Consider the following 19,092-nt stretch of genomic DNA (forward strand, 5'->3'; position numbering starts at 1 on the left):
GGGATTAAGAATACTTCCCACGTATTCCCTGCGTGTCGTAGAAGGCGACTAAAAGGGGAGGGAGCGGGGGGCTGGAAATCCTCCCCTCTCTTTTTTTTTTTAATTTTCCAAGGGAAGGAACAGAGGGGGCCAGGTGAGGATATTCCAAAAAAGGCCCAGTCCTCTGTTCTTGGCGCTACCTCGCTAACGCGGGAAATGGCGAATGGTTTGAAAGAAAGAAGATATATATATATATATATATATATATATATATATATATATATATATATATATATATATATATATATATATGGGTATACGTAACCATTATATATAAGTCCAATGAATATGAAGAGTAGAGGTTGGGTTGGTAACTGAGCTTGGGTTACCGACTACCAGGGTCATTGAGGCCAACATAACTTTGTAACCAATCATTCGAAAAAAAATTGAATATTCATTTGCTCAAAAAATTATTCCAACCATACACACTCGCACTCTATATATGGTCCAGGGGTCCAATTCCTTTATAGTTGTGACCAACTGAACGCTAATGTTATGAAAAGTACTGGGAGGAAAATCCCAAGGTCAATAAAGTTAATCCACAGCTTTCGTAGGCATTTCCCGATGGTACAGAGGTGTGACAAGGAGCCTATATACTCCCCAGTACATTCATTCTTTCTGTATGTAGAAGAAAGAAAGAGAGAGGATGAAGTGCGAGTATTTTACCTCTTTTTTTCTCTCAAAACCAAAATCACAGCTATACTGGAATCTTAGGACGAAGTGCGAGCGTTCCCACATCGTCCTGCCGCATAAACATTATAACGAGCAGAGAAAGCTCCACGGAGCCGAGAGGCAATTAATTATTTCAGCTAATACTGGTAAAGCAAGCAAGCTCTTAGTCAAGGATCCATAAAATTTTCTAATGTTCGATCATAAACTACGGATTCTTACTCGTGGAGGCAGTAAACTGGTGGACCCTATCAGGCCAGAGAAGATTACCTTGACATACAAAACTGGTAAAATCAGCGTACTCCTAGACTCATTTAGATTACAATGACGCAGGCTGAAATTTATATGCATATGGGCAATTAACTGGTATGGGGTAAAATAATGCAACGCAAGGGCAAAGAATGTCAGTCACGTATACCTAACGTAATCTCATTCAACAGTAGTAAACGCGTATCATGATTAACGGTGCGTAGCTTGGCGTACATCAGCGTATGTGTGGCTTAGCAACAGAGTGGCCGTAACAAAGTGCCTTGCTACTCCCCCGCCACAAACACTCCACGCGTCAGACAGTGTATTATGCAGACCAAACTCTTCTGTTATCGACTGTCTACCTCTGCGCGCGCCATGGGACCTGGTCCATAAATACAGTAGAGCTAGGGGTAGGGGGTACTCTCAGGGGTAACCGACCTGAAAATAACGATATATATTTTTTAAGCGTTAGTAACATAAAAAAAACCCTAGTTGCAAACTATGACGTTACGTAACGAGATGAATTTGAATTTGCCGCGGCGGGTTAGTAAACGCCACCAACATATTTATTGCAATATACAAGTACGCTGACAAGTTCGGAGAGGCATCCAACGATCTGTTATAGTTAAGACCCCCCCGCTACAGGTGTGTTCCCAAATGTTAAATGTGGCGGTTGAGGGCAGGAAAGGTGCAGGCTAAAGGAGGGCTAAGGCCTGTTGTGAGCGGCGTTACTGTTGGCCGACCAGTAGCAGGTCCCGCCTCCAGGTCCACTGTAGACCAATCATGTGTACGGTTATTGTGCCGTCCTGCTGAGGCCGTAGTACCGTACCGAAAGTAACTTTAGAGACAGTTTGGGTGGCAGGTGCAGCCAGTAGGGTGTGCGTCGTTCGGATTGAGCATTTTTTTTAACGGATACAATGTCTGGATTAACGAAAGAGCAATTACGGAATGAACTTGTAACGCATGGAGTGGAATTACCATCCTCAGGTGCGAAAAAAGATGAATACTTACGACTATACGAAAAATATGTTGCTCCAGTAGAACAGTCTAAGGGTGATTTTTCATCAGATGATGAAGATATACCTGTTAACGAAGTAGATACGCAGGTTAGTAGCTATTGAATGTCCCAGCACGTATCCTGGTTGTTAACTGAGGGATTAAAGATGTCTTGAGGTATGTAGTAAGGATCAAGATTTGCGCGGGAAGAGGCCATGGGTTAGGTGGCTGGGGGTGACTAGCGCGGCGGCGGCGGCGGAGGCAGTCTGGTGTTGTTGTTGATACCGAGAGGAAGCTTACGCGCATTGGGATTAAATATACCATTTTTCGCCTCATCATTAGATGCGATGGTAGGTCTGCTTCATAACCCTGGACCTTATGTGTGTTGCGTAACTGTGTATTGGTGACGTGCTATTATGAAGTGATGGCGATGAAAAGTACGTTAATTCAAACATGTGGATGGAGCACCGCCATGGGCGCGCCCTCACCTAGCTTGCGACCTGGCTGGCTATTCAGGCACGCTTGGGAAAGTCTTAAACTAAACTCTGACTGTAACAGTTACGACTCTTAGGTGACATGATGCAATTTCTGACTAACAGAAACATGGCGAGACTTAATCAGTGGCTAATTGTCGTATTTAATGGGTCCATATAGCTCGTGAACTGGTACAGGTATACCTCTCCGGGTATTTCACAATTTATCCGGATGTTAATTGGTTTTTGAAAATAGGATTCGGTAAGTAGTTACTCCCCTTATACCACATTAATTTTGCATATACAGACCTTAAGACAGGTGTTTGAATACAGATGAAGTCAAACAACACACCATTGGGTCCTGGGAGGTTATTTTGTGCTAGTGGAAGAGAACAAAGCCATAGATTAATGTGGCAGGAGTAGAAAGACAGACTTTTCAAAGATGAAAACCTGTAAACTCGTGAATCCTAGAAACTTTTATGGTGAAGCTTGAAGAAAGTATAGTTTGCTTAGGAAAATAAAGTGGTAGCTGTAGTTTAGGGGTACCTCAGGAAAAGGGACTTTGGAAGAATTGTTACAATTATGCATAAAAATCTATAAACAAAATCAAGAAAGTTATTTAAAATGGAGCACTGAAGTAATCCTATGAACAATAAATGACAGTAAAAATGGCTAAGGCGATCAAAGGGAATATAAAAGTACATTAAATTAATCTAGGTTAGGGTAACTTCTGATCAAAATAAGATGAAAAGTATGAGAAGGTGCTGAAGTGTCTGCATATAGTGTTAGGGGATGAGCTCTTGCTAGGGCTCGAAGTGTCTGTATATAGTAATAGGGGATAAACTCTTGCTAGGGCTGTAAGTGTCTAGCATCTCATTGGGGAGGGCAAGTAAGGTTTTCTTACATTCTGTTGAATTCTCGAAATGTTTCAGTCGAAATATTTCCCCTCAGGCAAGCCTGCCCTATCAAATTTATAATCGTTAGCTGAAAAAATAATGCTATAGATTATGTTCCTTTGTCCAAATAATTTCTACAAATAAAGAGTTGACAGCAAAGCTTGTTCTCCAAAGTCCTCGGGATTCTGGTGTGGGCAGCCTGCCTCACTCTACTAGCCTACAGTGTGTGATGGGGACCCTAGTGCTTTTAGCCCATAAGTAGTTCAGTGGTATGCTGTCTGCTTATGATTCTTGGGCATGCAGTAGTAAAATTGTTTGTATTTATACATGTGTTGATATATGCTTAGTGCATGACAGCTTCAGAATGGATGTGAACAAGGGGAGCCTTTCTTCATCTGTGGGTACCACTCTGCTAACAAAGGAAACAACGGACAATTATCATATATATATATATATATATATATATATATATATATATCATACCATTCGCCATTTCCCGTGTTAGCAAGGAAGCGTTAAGAACAGAGGACTGGGCCTTTGAGGGAATATCCTCACCTGGCCCCCTTCTCTGTTCATTCTTTTGGAAAATCAATAAAAATGAGGGGAGGATTTCCAGGCCCCCCCCCCCCACCCGCATTAGCAAGGTAGTGCCAGGAACAAAGAAAGGCTACATCTGCTCTCATCTATTCTCTAGTTGTCATATGTAATGCAATGAACCCACTGCTCCTTATTCACTACCAGGCCCCAAATAACCTTACATTGTGTACTATGGAAGCTTCACATGCTTTGGTTTGGTCCACTGACAGCATGTTAACTCCACTATACCACATCCTTCCAATTCAATCTATCCTTGCATGACTTTCACCCTCTTCTGTTCTCTCAACCACACTTTTTTATTACCACACCTCTCTTACCCTTTCATTACTTACTCGATCAAATCACCTCACACCACATATTGTCCTCAGACATTTCATTTCCAACACATCCACCCTCTTCCAAGCAACCCTGTTTATAGCCAATGCCTCACAACCATATAACATTGTTGGAACCAATGTTCCTTCAAACATGCCCGTTTCTGCTGTCTGAGATAACATTCTCGCCTTCCACACATTCTCAACGCTCCCAGAACCTTTGTCCCATCCCCCACCCTGTGACTCACTTCCGCTTCCATGGCTCCATCCACTGCTAAATCCACTTCCAGACATCTAAAACACCTCTTCCAGTTTTTCTCTCCAATTAACTTGCCCCTCAACCTGACTGAACCTAATACCTTGCTCTAATTCACAATTATGCACGGCTTTCTTCTTTCACATACTTTACCAAACTCAGTCGCTGACCTCTGCAGTTTCTCATCTGATTCAGCCAACAGTGCTGTATCATCAACGAACAACTGAATCGCTTCCCAAGCCCCCTCATCCACAACAGATTGCATACTTGCCCCTCTCCAAAACTTGCGTTTACCTCCCTAACCACCCCATCCATAAACAAATTAAACAACCATGGAGACCACGCACCCTTGCCGCAAAACGACATTCACTGGGAACCAATCACTTTCCTCTTACTACATGTACACATGCCTTACATCCTTGGTAAAAATTTTTACTGCTTCTAGCAACTTACCTCCCACACTATATACTCTTAATACCTTCCACAAAGCATCTCTATCAAACCTCCCACACTATATACTCTTAATACCTTCCACAAAGCATCTCTATCAACCCTATCATATGCCTTCTCCAGATCCATATATGCTACATACAAATCCGTATGTTTTTCTAAGTATTTCTCACATACATTTTTCAAAGCAAACACCTGATCCACACATCCTCTACCACTTCTGAAACCACACTGCTCTTTCCCAATCTGATGCTCTGTACATGCTTTTACCCTCTTAATGAATATCCTCCCAAATAATTTCTCAGGAATACACAACAGACTTATACCTCTGTAATTTTAACATTCACTTTTATCCCCTTTGTCTTTGTATAACAGCACTACGCACGCATTCCACCAATCCTCAGGCATTTCACCATGAACCATACATACACTGGGTATCCTTAACAACCAATCAACAACACAGTCACCCCCCCCCCCCCTTTTTTTTTTAAATATAAATTCCACTGCAATACCATCCAAACCTGCTGCCTTGCCGGCTTTCATCTTCCCCAAAGCTTTCACTACCTCTTTGTTTACCAAACCATTCTCCCTGACACTCACTTCACACACCACCTCGGCCAAAACACCCTATATCTGCCACTTTATCATCAAACACATTCATGAATCCTACAAAATACTCACTCCACCTCACTTCACCACTTGTTATTACCTCTATATATATATATATATATATATATATATATATATATATATATATATATATATATATATATATATATATATATGCGCTACCTCGCACACATGAGGGGGGAGGGGGTTGTTATTCCATGTGTGGCGATGGGAACAAGTGAAGGCAGACAGTATGAATTATGTACATGTGTATATATGTATATGTCTGTGTGTGTATATATATGTGTACATCGAGATGTATAGGTATGTATATTTGCGCGTGTGGACGTGTATGTATATACATATGTATGTGGGCGGGTTTGGGTCATTCTTTCGTCTGTTTCCTTGCGCTACCTCGCTAACGCGGGAGACAGCGACAAAGCAAAATAAATAAATAAATAAAATATATATATATATATATATATATATATGGGTAGTTTGGGCCATTCTTTCGTCTGTGTCCTTGCACTACCTCGCTACTTTCATGTGTGGTGGGGTGGCGACAGGAATGAATAAGGGCAGACTATGAATTATGTACACGTGTATGTATATGTCTGTGTGTGTATATATATGTCTGTGTGTATATATATATGTATACATTGAGATGTATAGGTATGTATATGTCTGTGTGTGGACATGTATGTACATGCATGTGTATGTGGGTGGGTTGGGCCATTCTTTCGTCAGTTTCCTTGCACTGGCTCGCTAACACGGGAGACAGCAACCAAGTATAATAAATTAAAAAAAGTGTGTGAGTGGATGGGTTGTTCTTTGTTTCCTGGCACTACCTCGCTGAAATGGGAAAGTGCAGTCAAGTATAATGAATATATATATATATATGGTGTGGGAGGAAAATTGTTAGAAGCAGTGAAAAGTTTTTATTGAGGATGTAAGGCATGTGTACGTGTAGGAAGAGAGGAAAGTGAGTGGTTCTCAGTGAATGTAGGTTTGCGGCAGGGGTGTGTGATGTCTCCATGGCTGTTTAATTTGTTTATGGATGGGGTGGTTAGGGAGGTAAATGCAAGAGTTTTGGAAAGAGGGGCAAGTATGAAGTCTGTTGGGGATGAGAGAGCTTGGGAAGTGAGTCAGTTGTTGTTCGCTGATGATACAGCGCTGGTGGCTGATTCATGTGAGAAACTGCAGAAGCTGGTGACTGAGTTTGGTAAAGTGTGTGGAAGAAGAAAGTTAAGAGTAAATGTGAATAAGAGCAAGGTTATTAGGTACAGTAGGGTTGAGGGTCAAGTCAATTGGGAGGTGAGTTTGAATGGAGAAAAACTGGAGGAAGTGAAGTGTTTTAGATATCTGGGAGTGGATCTGGCAGCGGATGGAACCATGGAAGCGGAAGTGAATCATAGGGTGGGGGAGGGGGCGAAAATTCTGGGGGCCTTGAAGAATGTGTGGAAGTCGAGAACATTATCTCGGAAAGCAAAAATGGGTATGTTTGAAGGAATAGTGGTTCCAACAATGTTGTATGGTTGCGAGGCGTGGGCTATGGATGGAGTTGTGCGCAGGAGGATGGATGTGCTGGAAATGAGATGTTTGAGGACAATGTGTGGTGTGAGGTTGTTTGATCGAGTGAGTAACGTAAGGGTAAGAGAGATGTGTGGAAATAAAAAGAGCGTGGTTGAGAGAGCAGAAGAGGGTGTTTTGAAGTGGTTTGGGCACATGGAGAGAATGAGTGAGGAAAGATTGACCAAGAGGATATATGTGTCGGAGGTGGAGGGAACGAGGAGAAGAGGGAGACCAAATTGGAGGTGGAAAGATGGAGTGAAAAAGATTTTGTGTGATCGGGGCCTGAACATGCAGGAGGGTGAAAGGAGGGCAAGGAATAGAGTAAATTGGAGCGATGTGGTATACCGGGGTTGACGTGCTGTCAGTGGATTGAATCAAGGCATGTGAAGCGTCTGGGGTAAACCATGGAAAGCTGTGTAGGTATGTATATTTGCGTGTGTGGACGTATGTATATACATGTGTATGGGGGGGGTTGGGCCATTTCTTTCGTCTGTTTCCTTGCGCTACCTCACAAACGCGGGAGACACCGACAAAGTATAATAAAAAATATATAATATATATATATATATATATATAACCTATGTATGTATGTAAACACTAGGGGTATTTCTGGACTCCACTTGCTCAAGGTTATACAGTGAGTGAAAAAGTCACTCTTGGCAAGGCTATATTATTGGTAGTTCAATCTCATCAAAGAACTCACTCCAAAGGGGTCAATCATTTCCTTGCCACTGAAAGTAGTAGAGATTAAGGAACTCTTGGAAATGGGGTCCTTTGAGCAATTATAGATAAATAAAGATTCCCATATTTGTTCCTACTTATTTAAAGAAATTGAAAAAAAAATCTAAAGTGCCTGAGTTTTCAGTATCTTAATTACATATATTCCTGTATTTACTTTGTGATTTGATTATACTTTATATTACTTGCAGCTTTGTAAAGTTTAGATGGATAGATCAGTTTATTCAGCAAAAATTGATTACTTATTGACACCCACCCCAAGAAATGTAATTTTGCTCTCAATCTTTGGCTGTCAACCCATTTCAAGGGCATGCATTACATTCAAATGTGTCTGTGCATGTATTTTTAAAATTTATTTTATATTTTCTTCAGGCCTCACTTGAGACTAGTATGGTGATTGATGGCCTAGACATTTCTAAACTTGATGATGATGAACTCTTCAGTCGACTGGAAGGTCTTGGAGCATCTGTTGGACCTATTGTTGGTGAGAACTGTTTCTGAGTGATAACTGCATGTTCTTATTTTTTGCTGTTTATTAAATCAACCTGTAGCATTATAAACATGAGATGGTGTATAGATTAAGTCTATGTATCCATTAATAGGTGTTAAGCAAATATTAAAGTTCATGGTGGCAGGGTTTAAAATGTCATGAAACATCAGGTTAAGTTCCTATACATTTTTTACTATGTAGGGGATCTCTTGAAGAGTGGCCAAATTGATATACTGTAATATCTTGATGTATTTCCTTCTGTTTTACAGATACAACTCGGCAGGTATACCAGAAAAAGTTATTTACGTTGTTAGGGGGCGAAATTATAGAATCTCCATCGTACAATGGCGATGTTGGAGAAGAAGAATATTCAGACAGTGAAGAAGGTAAATATTTTTATTGTTCATGGTTCATTTTAACTTATCAGAAATTGGTTGATGATGTTTATAAAAGAAATGAAAGACGACACGAATTGGAGCCTCTGCATGGAATAGGTAAGTTCCACCCACATACACCACCACAACTAACACCATTTTCAACTTCAGCAATGTAGCATTAAGAACAAACAGAAATAGCAGTCATTTGCTCACATCCATTCTTTAGCTGTCATGTATAATGCACTGAAACAAAAGCTCATCTTCAATAGCCAAGTCTCACAGTCCTTTGTGTGGTTGCACTTCATATGCCATTCTTTATCCAATTAATAGCATGTTGCCCTGTGTACCTCAGTGCTTTGGTTCACTATCACATGTGTACATCACACCCTCCTGTGTGTTTGAGCTTTAAGAACTCAAGAGTTTGTTTCATTCCGCCTCATCTTCATTCCCCCCAACTTCAGTGCATATCCGTCTCATCTTCATTCCCCCCAACTTCAGTGTATATATCTTCTTATTCAATCTCCTATCAACCTTTCATATACCTCACAAGGCATGGTTTAGGATGGTGTGGATGAATTATTTGTAGATGGTACTAAGGGATTCTTTTTCTTAATAACATTTGGTATCGATATAAGTTTTAATGGCACTCAGTTTAATTGTTACTTTTGTTTTATGTTGGTATTAAATGTCGTGTTTCACATGTGATGCCAAGAATAGGTGGTGTGAAGTTGAATGGGAGTGATTGTTTACTCAAGGTGACTGAATGGTGCAGGATGGATTTGAGTCTGATGTTATCAGGGTGATTGGAGACTTCTTTGGAGATGTAAACATTCTGTTCTGGGTAAGATGTTCCAGATGTACAGTATAGTGTTGCATGTTGCTACTTTGGTGTCAAGATGTTGTAAGGTCCTCTGCATGTGAGAAGACCTTCTTAATCTGGTTCACTGGAGGTTCTGAAGGGAGAGATTGAGGAGGGTTGGAGATAGAACTGCTTAATGGGGAACTCCACTATAGACCTTGAGGGTCATAAGAAAAGAAGCCACCGAGTGACTGGCTGTGAAGTTAGCCAACCATTTTGTACGAGGATATGTCGGGAGTGTCAAGTGCAATGAAAATTTTTTTTCCTTAATATTGTGCAAGACAGGAATTGTGGTTGATTGAAGCTATCTTGGATATATTGTGTGAGGCCTGTATGTAGTGTGGTGGGTCTAAAACCCTGATGTGTTGGTAAGAGCGGGATATTTTCTTTGATTCTATTATCGAAGTTTTTCAAGGTTTGGATACCGTAGACAGAAGTGGTATTGGGTAGTAATAGGAGGGGTATTTGGGTGGTTTGGAAGGTATTAGGATTGGTACTTTCTTAGCAAGTTTCCAGATATTAAGAGATTATGTTGTGTAGCCAAAATTGGTCGATTATTTCTGTAACTGCTTAGATTGTGATTGGGCCAAAGTGATGTCAGGGCCTATTACAGGATGCTTCTTTAAGACAATAATTTATTTTTTTTTTTTATCTGGAAGTATAGGGTGGGTGAGTAGTTGTTCCTGAATGGATTTTGTTTTTTTCATGACTTTCCTGTTTAGTTATGTGGTTGGTTTGTGGCTGACTTCTGAGTAGTGCCAAATGAATATGTATGTGTGTTCTTTGGTGGAAGGGATATCATTGGATTGCATCAGAAGTGCTTTGTTAGTGGGCATTAAGTTGGTATGGTAACTCATTATCTTTAACAATGTGTGCCAGAGTTGGGTGGTTCATTGCGTTTCATGTTTGTCTTTCATTGATATATACAGTCTACAACGTCTGTATATCTGGAAGGTCATGTGATGGGGGTCCAGTATGTAGACATCTTTTTTATGAGGTTTGTATGGTGAAGTGTTGTTCATATGGATTGTATTTCTTGGATGTAATAATCTAACAAGTTTTTACACTCTGGTGTTGGAGAGTTTGGTGGAAGTCTTATAAGCTATCCTCCATGGCTTTGTTGCCTGTCTTGTCTTGTGTAGCTGTAGGTGGGAGGTTAGATTTGGATGTAATTCTGGTTTATTGGATATTGGGGGTTTTGTAGTTGGTTTAATGTTTCTGTTAATTTTTTATGCCATTGGTGTTGAATTTGTGTTTCTGTTTAGTAGGGTTTGTTTGTGAAGCATGATCATACGCTTTGTGTTGTTGTTTATTTGGTATTTTTGCAAGAAGAGTGAGGGCTATTGGAAATAAGCACAATTTTAGAAAATTGAACACCCTTTCCCATCCAGCAATATCTAGATGTCATTTTCCAGTATGAAGTTAAATAATGTACTTAACTGTTATACTCATTTAGTTATACAAATTTTCTTTATTTTTTAGAGGTTGTAGTAGAAATGCCACGTGAAACTCGCTCGTCAGTCGTGGAGTCACTGAAAACATTACAAACAATGGCAACTAGTCCTCCCCCTTCCGAAGCCACAGACTTTCGTAGACGTATACTGTTGTCATCTGGTATGTTGTTCACAGTTGAGCTTATTTTTCTCAATAAATATGTTTTGTATGCATTTTTGTAATGTTTTTTATTTGATCACTGTTTCCAATGTTACTGAGGTTGCACCAAGAACAGACAAAGAAAGGCTGCATCTGCTCACATCCATTCTGCAGTTGTCATTTGTAATGAACCAAAAACACAACTCCCAATCCACAGCCAGGTCCAAAAGATCTTTACTTGACACTTCACATGCCTTGGTTCTGTCTATGTATGTATATCTGACACTCATTCCCTTCAGAAACTCCCATCAGGGAGGTGGCCATGGGAAGTCTCCAAAACTGGTGAACGCCAGTGCTGCTGCTTACCTCTAGTGCCTCAAACTATTAGCAGAGGACAACAGTAGCTCAGTGTTTTCAGAGGCTTCTACTTATAGCAAATGTTCCAGCCTACTACTTCTACCGAATGCTCCCCCCTAGTGTTCTACTTACTGCTACTACCAAACATTTCTATCTAATACTCCTATCTAATTTTCCTACATACTATTTCTGTCAATTGCTCCTACCATTTTTGCGAAAAGGCAAGGCTAGCGAATAACTCTTACTGTATTCTCAGTTTGAAGTACTCCTAGAACTCATGTTGGCCCCATTTAATGTTGGGATGTATTCCTATAACGTGCTAGCATAAGAAACCCCTTTTAACCCAAACTTGAGGGCTTTGTCATTATTTCACTATTGGCTACATCAGGCTATGATGATCAATGAAAGTGAACTGCAGAGGTGTTGTTCCTCTTTAGGTTGCGGTCTGTAAAGTTTATGAAGCTAAGGCAAGTGAAAGAGGTCTTCGTATTACCAAATTGCTGAGGGTTTATGGAGTTTCCTATATTTTTGTCAGTCCAATTAAATGCAGAACTTTACCAGAGTAAGTTAGGGATTGGGAAAATGACTTTTTCTGAGCTTCATTACTGGGGAAATTTGAAGTCTTATTTTCAAAGGGGCACATTGCTGGACAGAAACACTGATGGTATGGCAAAAGCAATCTGGAACATTCAGGTGTGTTCATAAGGAAGTTTCACTAATAAATTAGTTTGCATAGTGAAGCACTTGAGTGGAATTATCTGGTGACTTCAAATTCACAAACTGACCGAGGGACTGTTGGGGCTTGAAGTTGGGTTGGAAAGCATGTGGTGTGTTTGTATGTGGAGGAAGTCTCCTGCATGAGGTGGCGAAGTAACTGTGAATAGATTTAATTGCTGCTTTACTGTGGAGATGATTAGCCAAAGTAATGGAGTCTGCTTGTTCAAACTATTGGATTCTTTCATTTGTTATAGCTTGGATGGTAATAGGATTGCTAAGTACTATAACACTATATGTACATTCTTAATTGTTTTTCCCATATTCATGAAGTGTCAGAAACAAATAATACTACCTCATGGCACTTATTTCCTGAATAAATTACATGGTCTAATATACAGGTTAATGTTGCTGAGGTAGAAAGCTGTACTCTTCTTGCTACATCACCTCTGTTTAATTTAGCTGAGAAATGAAGATAAACTTCTGCAATGCTGCTGTGATAATCAGCCCACACAATATCTATCCATTATGTCACTTTGGACAAAATGCTAAGCTGAAAGTTGCCTTGTTTTTCCTTTACATTTTTGTCAAGACATCTAACACCTGAACTCAAGAACTTCACAGTACAGTGTTTTTAAACCCAGCCTTGCTCTCCCCACATGGTGTTCCTTTTATAAACACTGCTTTCAGTGTTAGAAAGAGTAAACTGTTTATATGTACTTTTTTTTTACATGTCCAAGAATGTAATTGTAATCTTTTCTTTTTTTAGGTGAGAAAAGCAACCAGCCCAGTGTTGTTTATGACCCTGAACGACATACCCCATCTCCACGTCGATCTCTTCGCACTGTTACCTCCAGTTCTTCAGAAACTGTTACTGTGCACAGATTTATGAATAATAGTAGCATGAGGTACTAACTGATTTATAGTTTGTCCACTTTGCAATGTTGCACATTTAATCCTGAACAACAGTTAACATTGTGTGATGCTATCTTAGCAAATTTAAGCTAGCATCACATGATATTTTAACTACTTCCCTGTTTAAATATCTTACTGATATATAGGACCATCAGTAGCCTGTTGAACTAACATCACTTATTTTAACTACCTGCCTGTTTAAATATCTTACTGATACATGATACCATCAGTAGCCTGTTTCCATTGCTAGGAAGTTGGGGGGGGGGTGTTACTTTCTTCAGTATTTCTACAATAGATGCTGTAGATCCAAGTCCATTGACTTTCCAGGTCTTGTATACAATGCATCTACATAAAATTTGTGGTTACTGGATGATGTAAGTGATGAGGAGGATCATGTAATATTGTATCAGGATGAGGATAATGAAGATTGAATGGTGCCATGGGAATAAATTAAGTGACTCAGAATGATTTAAGCCAGAGTAAGTAAGTATGGTACCCTACCATCCTTGTTCCCACCATTCTCACAACCATGTTGTAGTTGCTTGGAACAAATTGCATGGTAGTTGTTCTATTTATCATGGATGTAATCCTTTGGTGATGGAGGACTCATTTGTAACATTATATAATTTTTTATATTTTTTTTTATTATACTTTGTCGCTGTCTCCCGCGTTTGCGAGGTAGCGCAAGGAAACAGACGAAAGAAATGGCCCAACCCCCCCCATACACATGTATATACATACGTCCACACACGCAAATATACATACCTACACAGCTTTCCATGGCTTACCCCAGACGCTTCACATGCCTTGATTCAATCCACTGACAGCACGTCAACCCCGGTATACCACATCGCTCCAATTCACTCTATTCCTTGCCCTCCTTTCACCCTCCTGCATGTTCAGGCCCCGATCACACAAAATCTTTTTCACTCCATCTTTCCACCTCCAATTTGGTCTCCCTCTTCTCCTTGTTCCCTCCACCTCCGACACATATATCCTCTCTCATATATTCCTCACTCATCCTCTCCATGTGCCCAAACCACTTCAAAACACCCTCTTCTGCTCTCTCAACCACGCTCTTTTTATTTCCACACATCTCTCTTACCCTTACGTTACTCACTCGATCAAACCATCTCACACCACACATTGTCCTCAAACATCTCATTTCCAGCACATCCATCCTCCTGCGCACAACTCTATCCATAGCCCACGCCTCGCAACCATACAACATTGTTGGAACCACTATTCCTTCAAACATACCCATTTTTGCTTTCCGAGATAATGTTCTCGACTTCCACACATTCTTCAAGGCCCCCAGAATTTTCGCCCCCTCCCCCACCCTATGATCCACTTCCGCTTCCATGGTTCCATCCGCTGCCAGATCCACTCCCAGATATCTAAAACACTTCACTTCCTCCAGTTTTTCTCCATTCAAACTCACCTCCCAATTGACTTGACCCTCAACCCTACTGTACCTAATAACCTTGCTCTTATTCACATTTACTCTTAACTTTCTTCTTCCACACACTTTACCAAACTCAGTCACCAGCTTCTGCAGTTTCTCACATGAATCAGCCACCAGCGCTGTATCATCAGCGAACAACAACTGACTCACTTCCCAAGCTCTCTCATCCCCAACAGACTTCATACTTGCCCCTCTTTCAAAAACTCTTGCATTTACCTCCCTAACAACCCCATCCATAAATAAATTAAACAACCATGGAGACATCACACACCCCTGCCGCAAACCTACATTCACTACATTCACATTATATAATAGAGCCAGAATATTTCCAGGCTTATATTTGTTGTACTTCATAATTTGTAGTGGAGTACAGGGTATTTTCTTTTATGCAGTGTAATACTTACACAAATATTTGTCATTTGCCACCTCCACATTATTTTCTGCTATCTTGACATTGTAGACTTCCCTGTCCTCCTCTCACACATATTAATGTGCTTAGTGTAATATTTCTAAAAATCATGTCTACTACCCATGTTAAGAGAACACAACACCCAGTTCTACAGAGTTAAGAAACAAGACCTTCATGTTTTCCCCTCAAATCACAGACTTTTAAAGCCACACCTCTTTCTGCTTACTCATCACTCCACATGGCCAATTATAGTAATTTTTGAGTATTTTCTTTAGTGCCAGTACATTATCTTTTGTCATTTTGGACTGAAGGAAATTTTAGAATTAGGTTAGGTTGCATTGGCGTGAGAAATTTGAAAAGAAAAATTACTTCTGTATTTTTAGTATCTGAATCATCGTAATTAAAGTTGTCAACATATGTTTTATTTGTGTACTTTAGCTTTCATACCTGTTCACCAATCCCAGTATTAACACAAGACACATTACATTAAGGAAAAAAGACTCATTTGCTCACATCCATTCTCTAGCTGTCATGTGCAATACACCAAAATCATAGCCTGCTAGCTACAGCCAGGCCCTACAGACCTTCCAGTGCTTTCCACTGGCTATTATATGTGCCTTGGTTCAATTCAAAGACTGCTCTTTATCCCCTGTATACCACATTGCTCCAATTCACTCTATCACATGCATGCCTTTCCCCCTCAAATCTAAAATGAAAGTGTATGAACTGAACCTGGGCACAAACGGGGTCACCACACTAAGACAAAATTTGGTGAAGACTTTGCCTTGGCCATCCCCTTGAGGGAGTTCCCAAAGGGAACAGGCATCAGAGATATAGATAGAAAAAAAAAAAAGAAACCCACTTTAAGAAAACAGGCATTGCACAAATTCAATTTGTAGCTGTCCTTTATAACATGAAATCAAGATTTGGATAATTAGACGTAGGTACTAAATATATACTTTATGTTGCAGTGGTAAATTTAGAGAAGAATTTGATACTAGACATTTTGGACACACCAATGCAACAAGCACCAGCAAAGACTCGAGCCCTATCAAGAGCACCAGCAAGACATCTGTGTATCTGCGCTTGCTGATAAAAATGCTCTTCCTCATTCTCATCATAGGAGTTGTTTTCTATTTTTATCAGGTAATTTCCTATAAGTAAAATTAAAGGATAGGGGAGAAAGAATACTGTCCACATCTTCAGTGTGTTGATGAAGAATAATTGGAATGGGTGGAAATGGGCAGGAAATTGTCTCATTCTATACTACTTTCCATAATAAGGAACAGAAGGAGTCAAGCAAAGATTTTGCTTTTCTTCAAAGGCTCAGCCATGTGTTTTGGACACTACCTTGCTCCTGCAGGACAGTAAACATAGGGGAGGGAAAAGACTGATAGGATTTAGTAACCTGTATTGCTGAGACAATTTGTTTCTATGAGTTTGGCAGAGCAGTGAACATTTCTGCAAAATTATTCCTCAGAAAGGTGCATGGAGGCAGTTTATCCACCCAGTTGTAAATGGGAATTGACTTAAGGATCATAGTTACATAATTTAGTAGTAGTTGTTCTGGAGGCCTCTTACATAAAAAAATGTTCATATTTTTAGGCCACTGGAAGCAGCAGTCTGATGTAATGTTTGTTTCTTTTGTTTAACTACTGACATTGTGAAATGCAGATAGTCTAAGTTCTTTATGTGGTAAGTTTTCACTGTAAAGCTATATTAAAACAAAGAAAGTGTAAGGGGGAGAAAATCTGATTTAAATTGATTTTGTGTTTTCAGAATAACAACAGTGAAAGTCCATTTAAAGCTGTGGAGCAATTAGCCCGTCAGGCTCTTGAAGCAGCCGTAGGAGAAGAGGCAGCTATTGACACTGAGGAAGGGCCTGCTGAGCCAGATGTTCCTCCAGCAGAGGAAAAGGCACCCATTGAATCGCAGTAATACATCCCCATAGACCCAATACAGTGATTGTTTCAATTTGACCAATGATCTCTTGGTCCATGCTAAACTTGCCGTCCCTTCTGTCTTACTTGCATAAAAAGGTGTAAAATTCCCAACCAGAACAAATTTTAGTTGTATGGTCTTGGTTTCCTTTCCTACTCCCTTTACCATTTTCCTTTCTATCCCTCTTATTTGCTCTTAATTGTCCTATTTTCCATCTTTTTCCTATCCTCTGCTTCCCACTTTCATCATTACCTTCTACTGGTGACCCCTGTTAGTGCATTTTATTCCAGATACATGTATCTCCTTGTTGCTTTCTTTGATTTTGTGCCACAAAATTCCTTGACTTGTTTATTAATACCTATATTGTTAAAGCTCATGTTATATCCATCTGTAAATATTTTCAATGACTGGGTCTGTGGTTATTATGGCTGTTGAAATGAGACATCTTCATATGCAATTTCATGGTCTCAGTACATGTTTATCAAGCAGTGGACTGTGATTTACAGTATTTTGAAACTAGACAATGTAGTTTGATGCAGATTAGCTTATTAAATGTGTTAATGCAGGATATTGCAAGTCCTTTGAAATATTTTTGAAGAATGCGAAAGGTGGCATCAGACCAGTGTAATAAGGTCTTATGGCTGCTACATCTATTTATTTACATTTAATGAAATGATCCTTTTAATGTCTGCAGGTATCTACTGAAATTACTTAGTTGAGTAGCTTGCTGGTAATATCCATTATTATAATTATTTATATTCCTTCACTGCTGAGTTTAGCTATAAACATGCATATGAACTTCATTTCAAAAGCTATACGCTAGTCACTTCTCAGTAATTACCTGTTCCTTAGTTTATTAAAGATGCTTTATCATCCTTTTCACCTAGTCAGACCCCTCATCCTTGTTCCCTAGTACAGCAAAAATGTATTCAGCTCTGAAAAGCATACTTTCTGGACTTAACATTGATCATCCTTTCTTCTGTTTTCTCCATTTTTTGAATGGTAATTAAGTATCTCAACCTTGCCTTTTATTATCTCTAAGGTTAAAAATGTAAGGAATAAGAGCAAATTACTGTGAATGGATTGTTGTACAGTATTTAAGACCAGTTTTTGTGTACAATTTTTGTGTCTTTCCTTTAGATAAGTCATTGCCCATTTAACTTAGTGTAAGTGCAAAATGAATAATTTGATGAAAAAAGTTTTAAGACAAGATACAATAATTCTTTTTGTTGTCACTGGTAAGTTGCCCTCGTTGGAAACTTTTCCCCACAAAATATGGTAAAACCATCCATAATGTTATCAGGAATGTAAGTTGGAACAGGTTCATATTTCCTAAAGACAGGAGAGCATTCATGTGTACATAGTAGCGTTTCCTTTTCTATATAATGGTAAAAATGCCTTTGCTGCTGGATAACTTATTGCCACATGATGGCCATCTGTAGCCTTAAAATTATCAGAATGCAGCTGGGTTTCTTAACATTATTGACTTTTAATATATGCCAATTTGTTTATTTATACTCTTAAATGGATTGATTGAATTTTCATATTCAACATCTATGCAAGGAGAAATGGTCTTTCATTGTAACCTGTGAAATATGGTTGGGGTTTGGAGTTATGAATCATAACAGTATACCGATCAAAGACCATCAGTACAAGTGGTATGAGATAGGAATGGGAATTTGGTGTTTGTATGTAACTGCTCAAAGGCTTTGTATTATGGGAATATTATGTTGCCATTTTATAAAGATAAATTATTCTTTTATTTGAAAGCTATTATCTAGCCATTATTTTCATTAATGCCCATACCCTGTACCATGAATAAATAAGTGATTTGTTAAATTTTTTTTTCTTATATACAAATTTTGTAGAATGTGAAAAGTCATTGTGAGATGTGGTTGGAAATTCAGATAGTAACATGACTGAAAATTATATTCCCTCTCCCCAAATCTGCTAGACTCTGCTTGCATGAGATTACATCACAAAGGGAAAGTTGTCTTTAGTGAGGTTATAACACTGTCAGTGGATGGAAAATAACTCGTCTCTCTAAAGGAGTCAGCATAACCTTCATGCTGTAGTGTTAAGTGATTAAGAAAACTAGGTGTATGTATTATAAT

The 19,092-nt window shown here is 39.3% G+C and overlaps 1 protein-coding gene across 3 annotated transcripts; it reads left to right on the top strand.

Moving 5' to 3' along the window:
- The first annotated feature begins 1,781 nt into the window (after positions 1 to 1,781).
- LOC139757226 (uncharacterized) lies at positions 1,782 to 18,817 on the top strand. 3 transcript variants are annotated; one of them, XM_071677441.1, is made up of 7 exons: positions 1,782 to 2,063; positions 8,231 to 8,342; positions 8,618 to 8,734; positions 11,067 to 11,198; positions 13,018 to 13,156; positions 16,009 to 16,183; positions 16,817 to 18,817. In XM_071677441.1, exons 1-7 carry the CDS (start codon positions 1,875 to 1,877, stop codon positions 16,973 to 16,975), a joined length of 1,023 nt encoding a protein of 340 aa, XP_071533542.1. In that variant the 5' UTR covers positions 1,782 to 1,874; the 3' UTR covers positions 16,976 to 18,817. The 3 variants fall into 3 exon arrangements, with proteins under 3 accessions (XP_071533542.1, XP_071533543.1, XP_071533544.1); XM_071677443.1 differs by lacking the exon at positions 1,782 to 2,063 and adding an exon at positions 2,166 to 2,303; XM_071677442.1 differs by lacking the exon at positions 11,067 to 11,198 and having other exon boundaries at positions 1,802 to 2,063; positions 16,817 to 17,125.
- The last annotated feature ends 275 nt before the right edge of the window (positions 18,818 to 19,092 follow it).

This window comes from Panulirus ornatus, chromosome 25, assembly GCF_036320965.1.
Source record: "Panulirus ornatus isolate Po-2019 chromosome 25, ASM3632096v1, whole genome shotgun sequence".
Taxonomy (NCBI): Eukaryota; Metazoa; Arthropoda; class Malacostraca; order Decapoda; family Palinuridae; genus Panulirus; species Panulirus ornatus.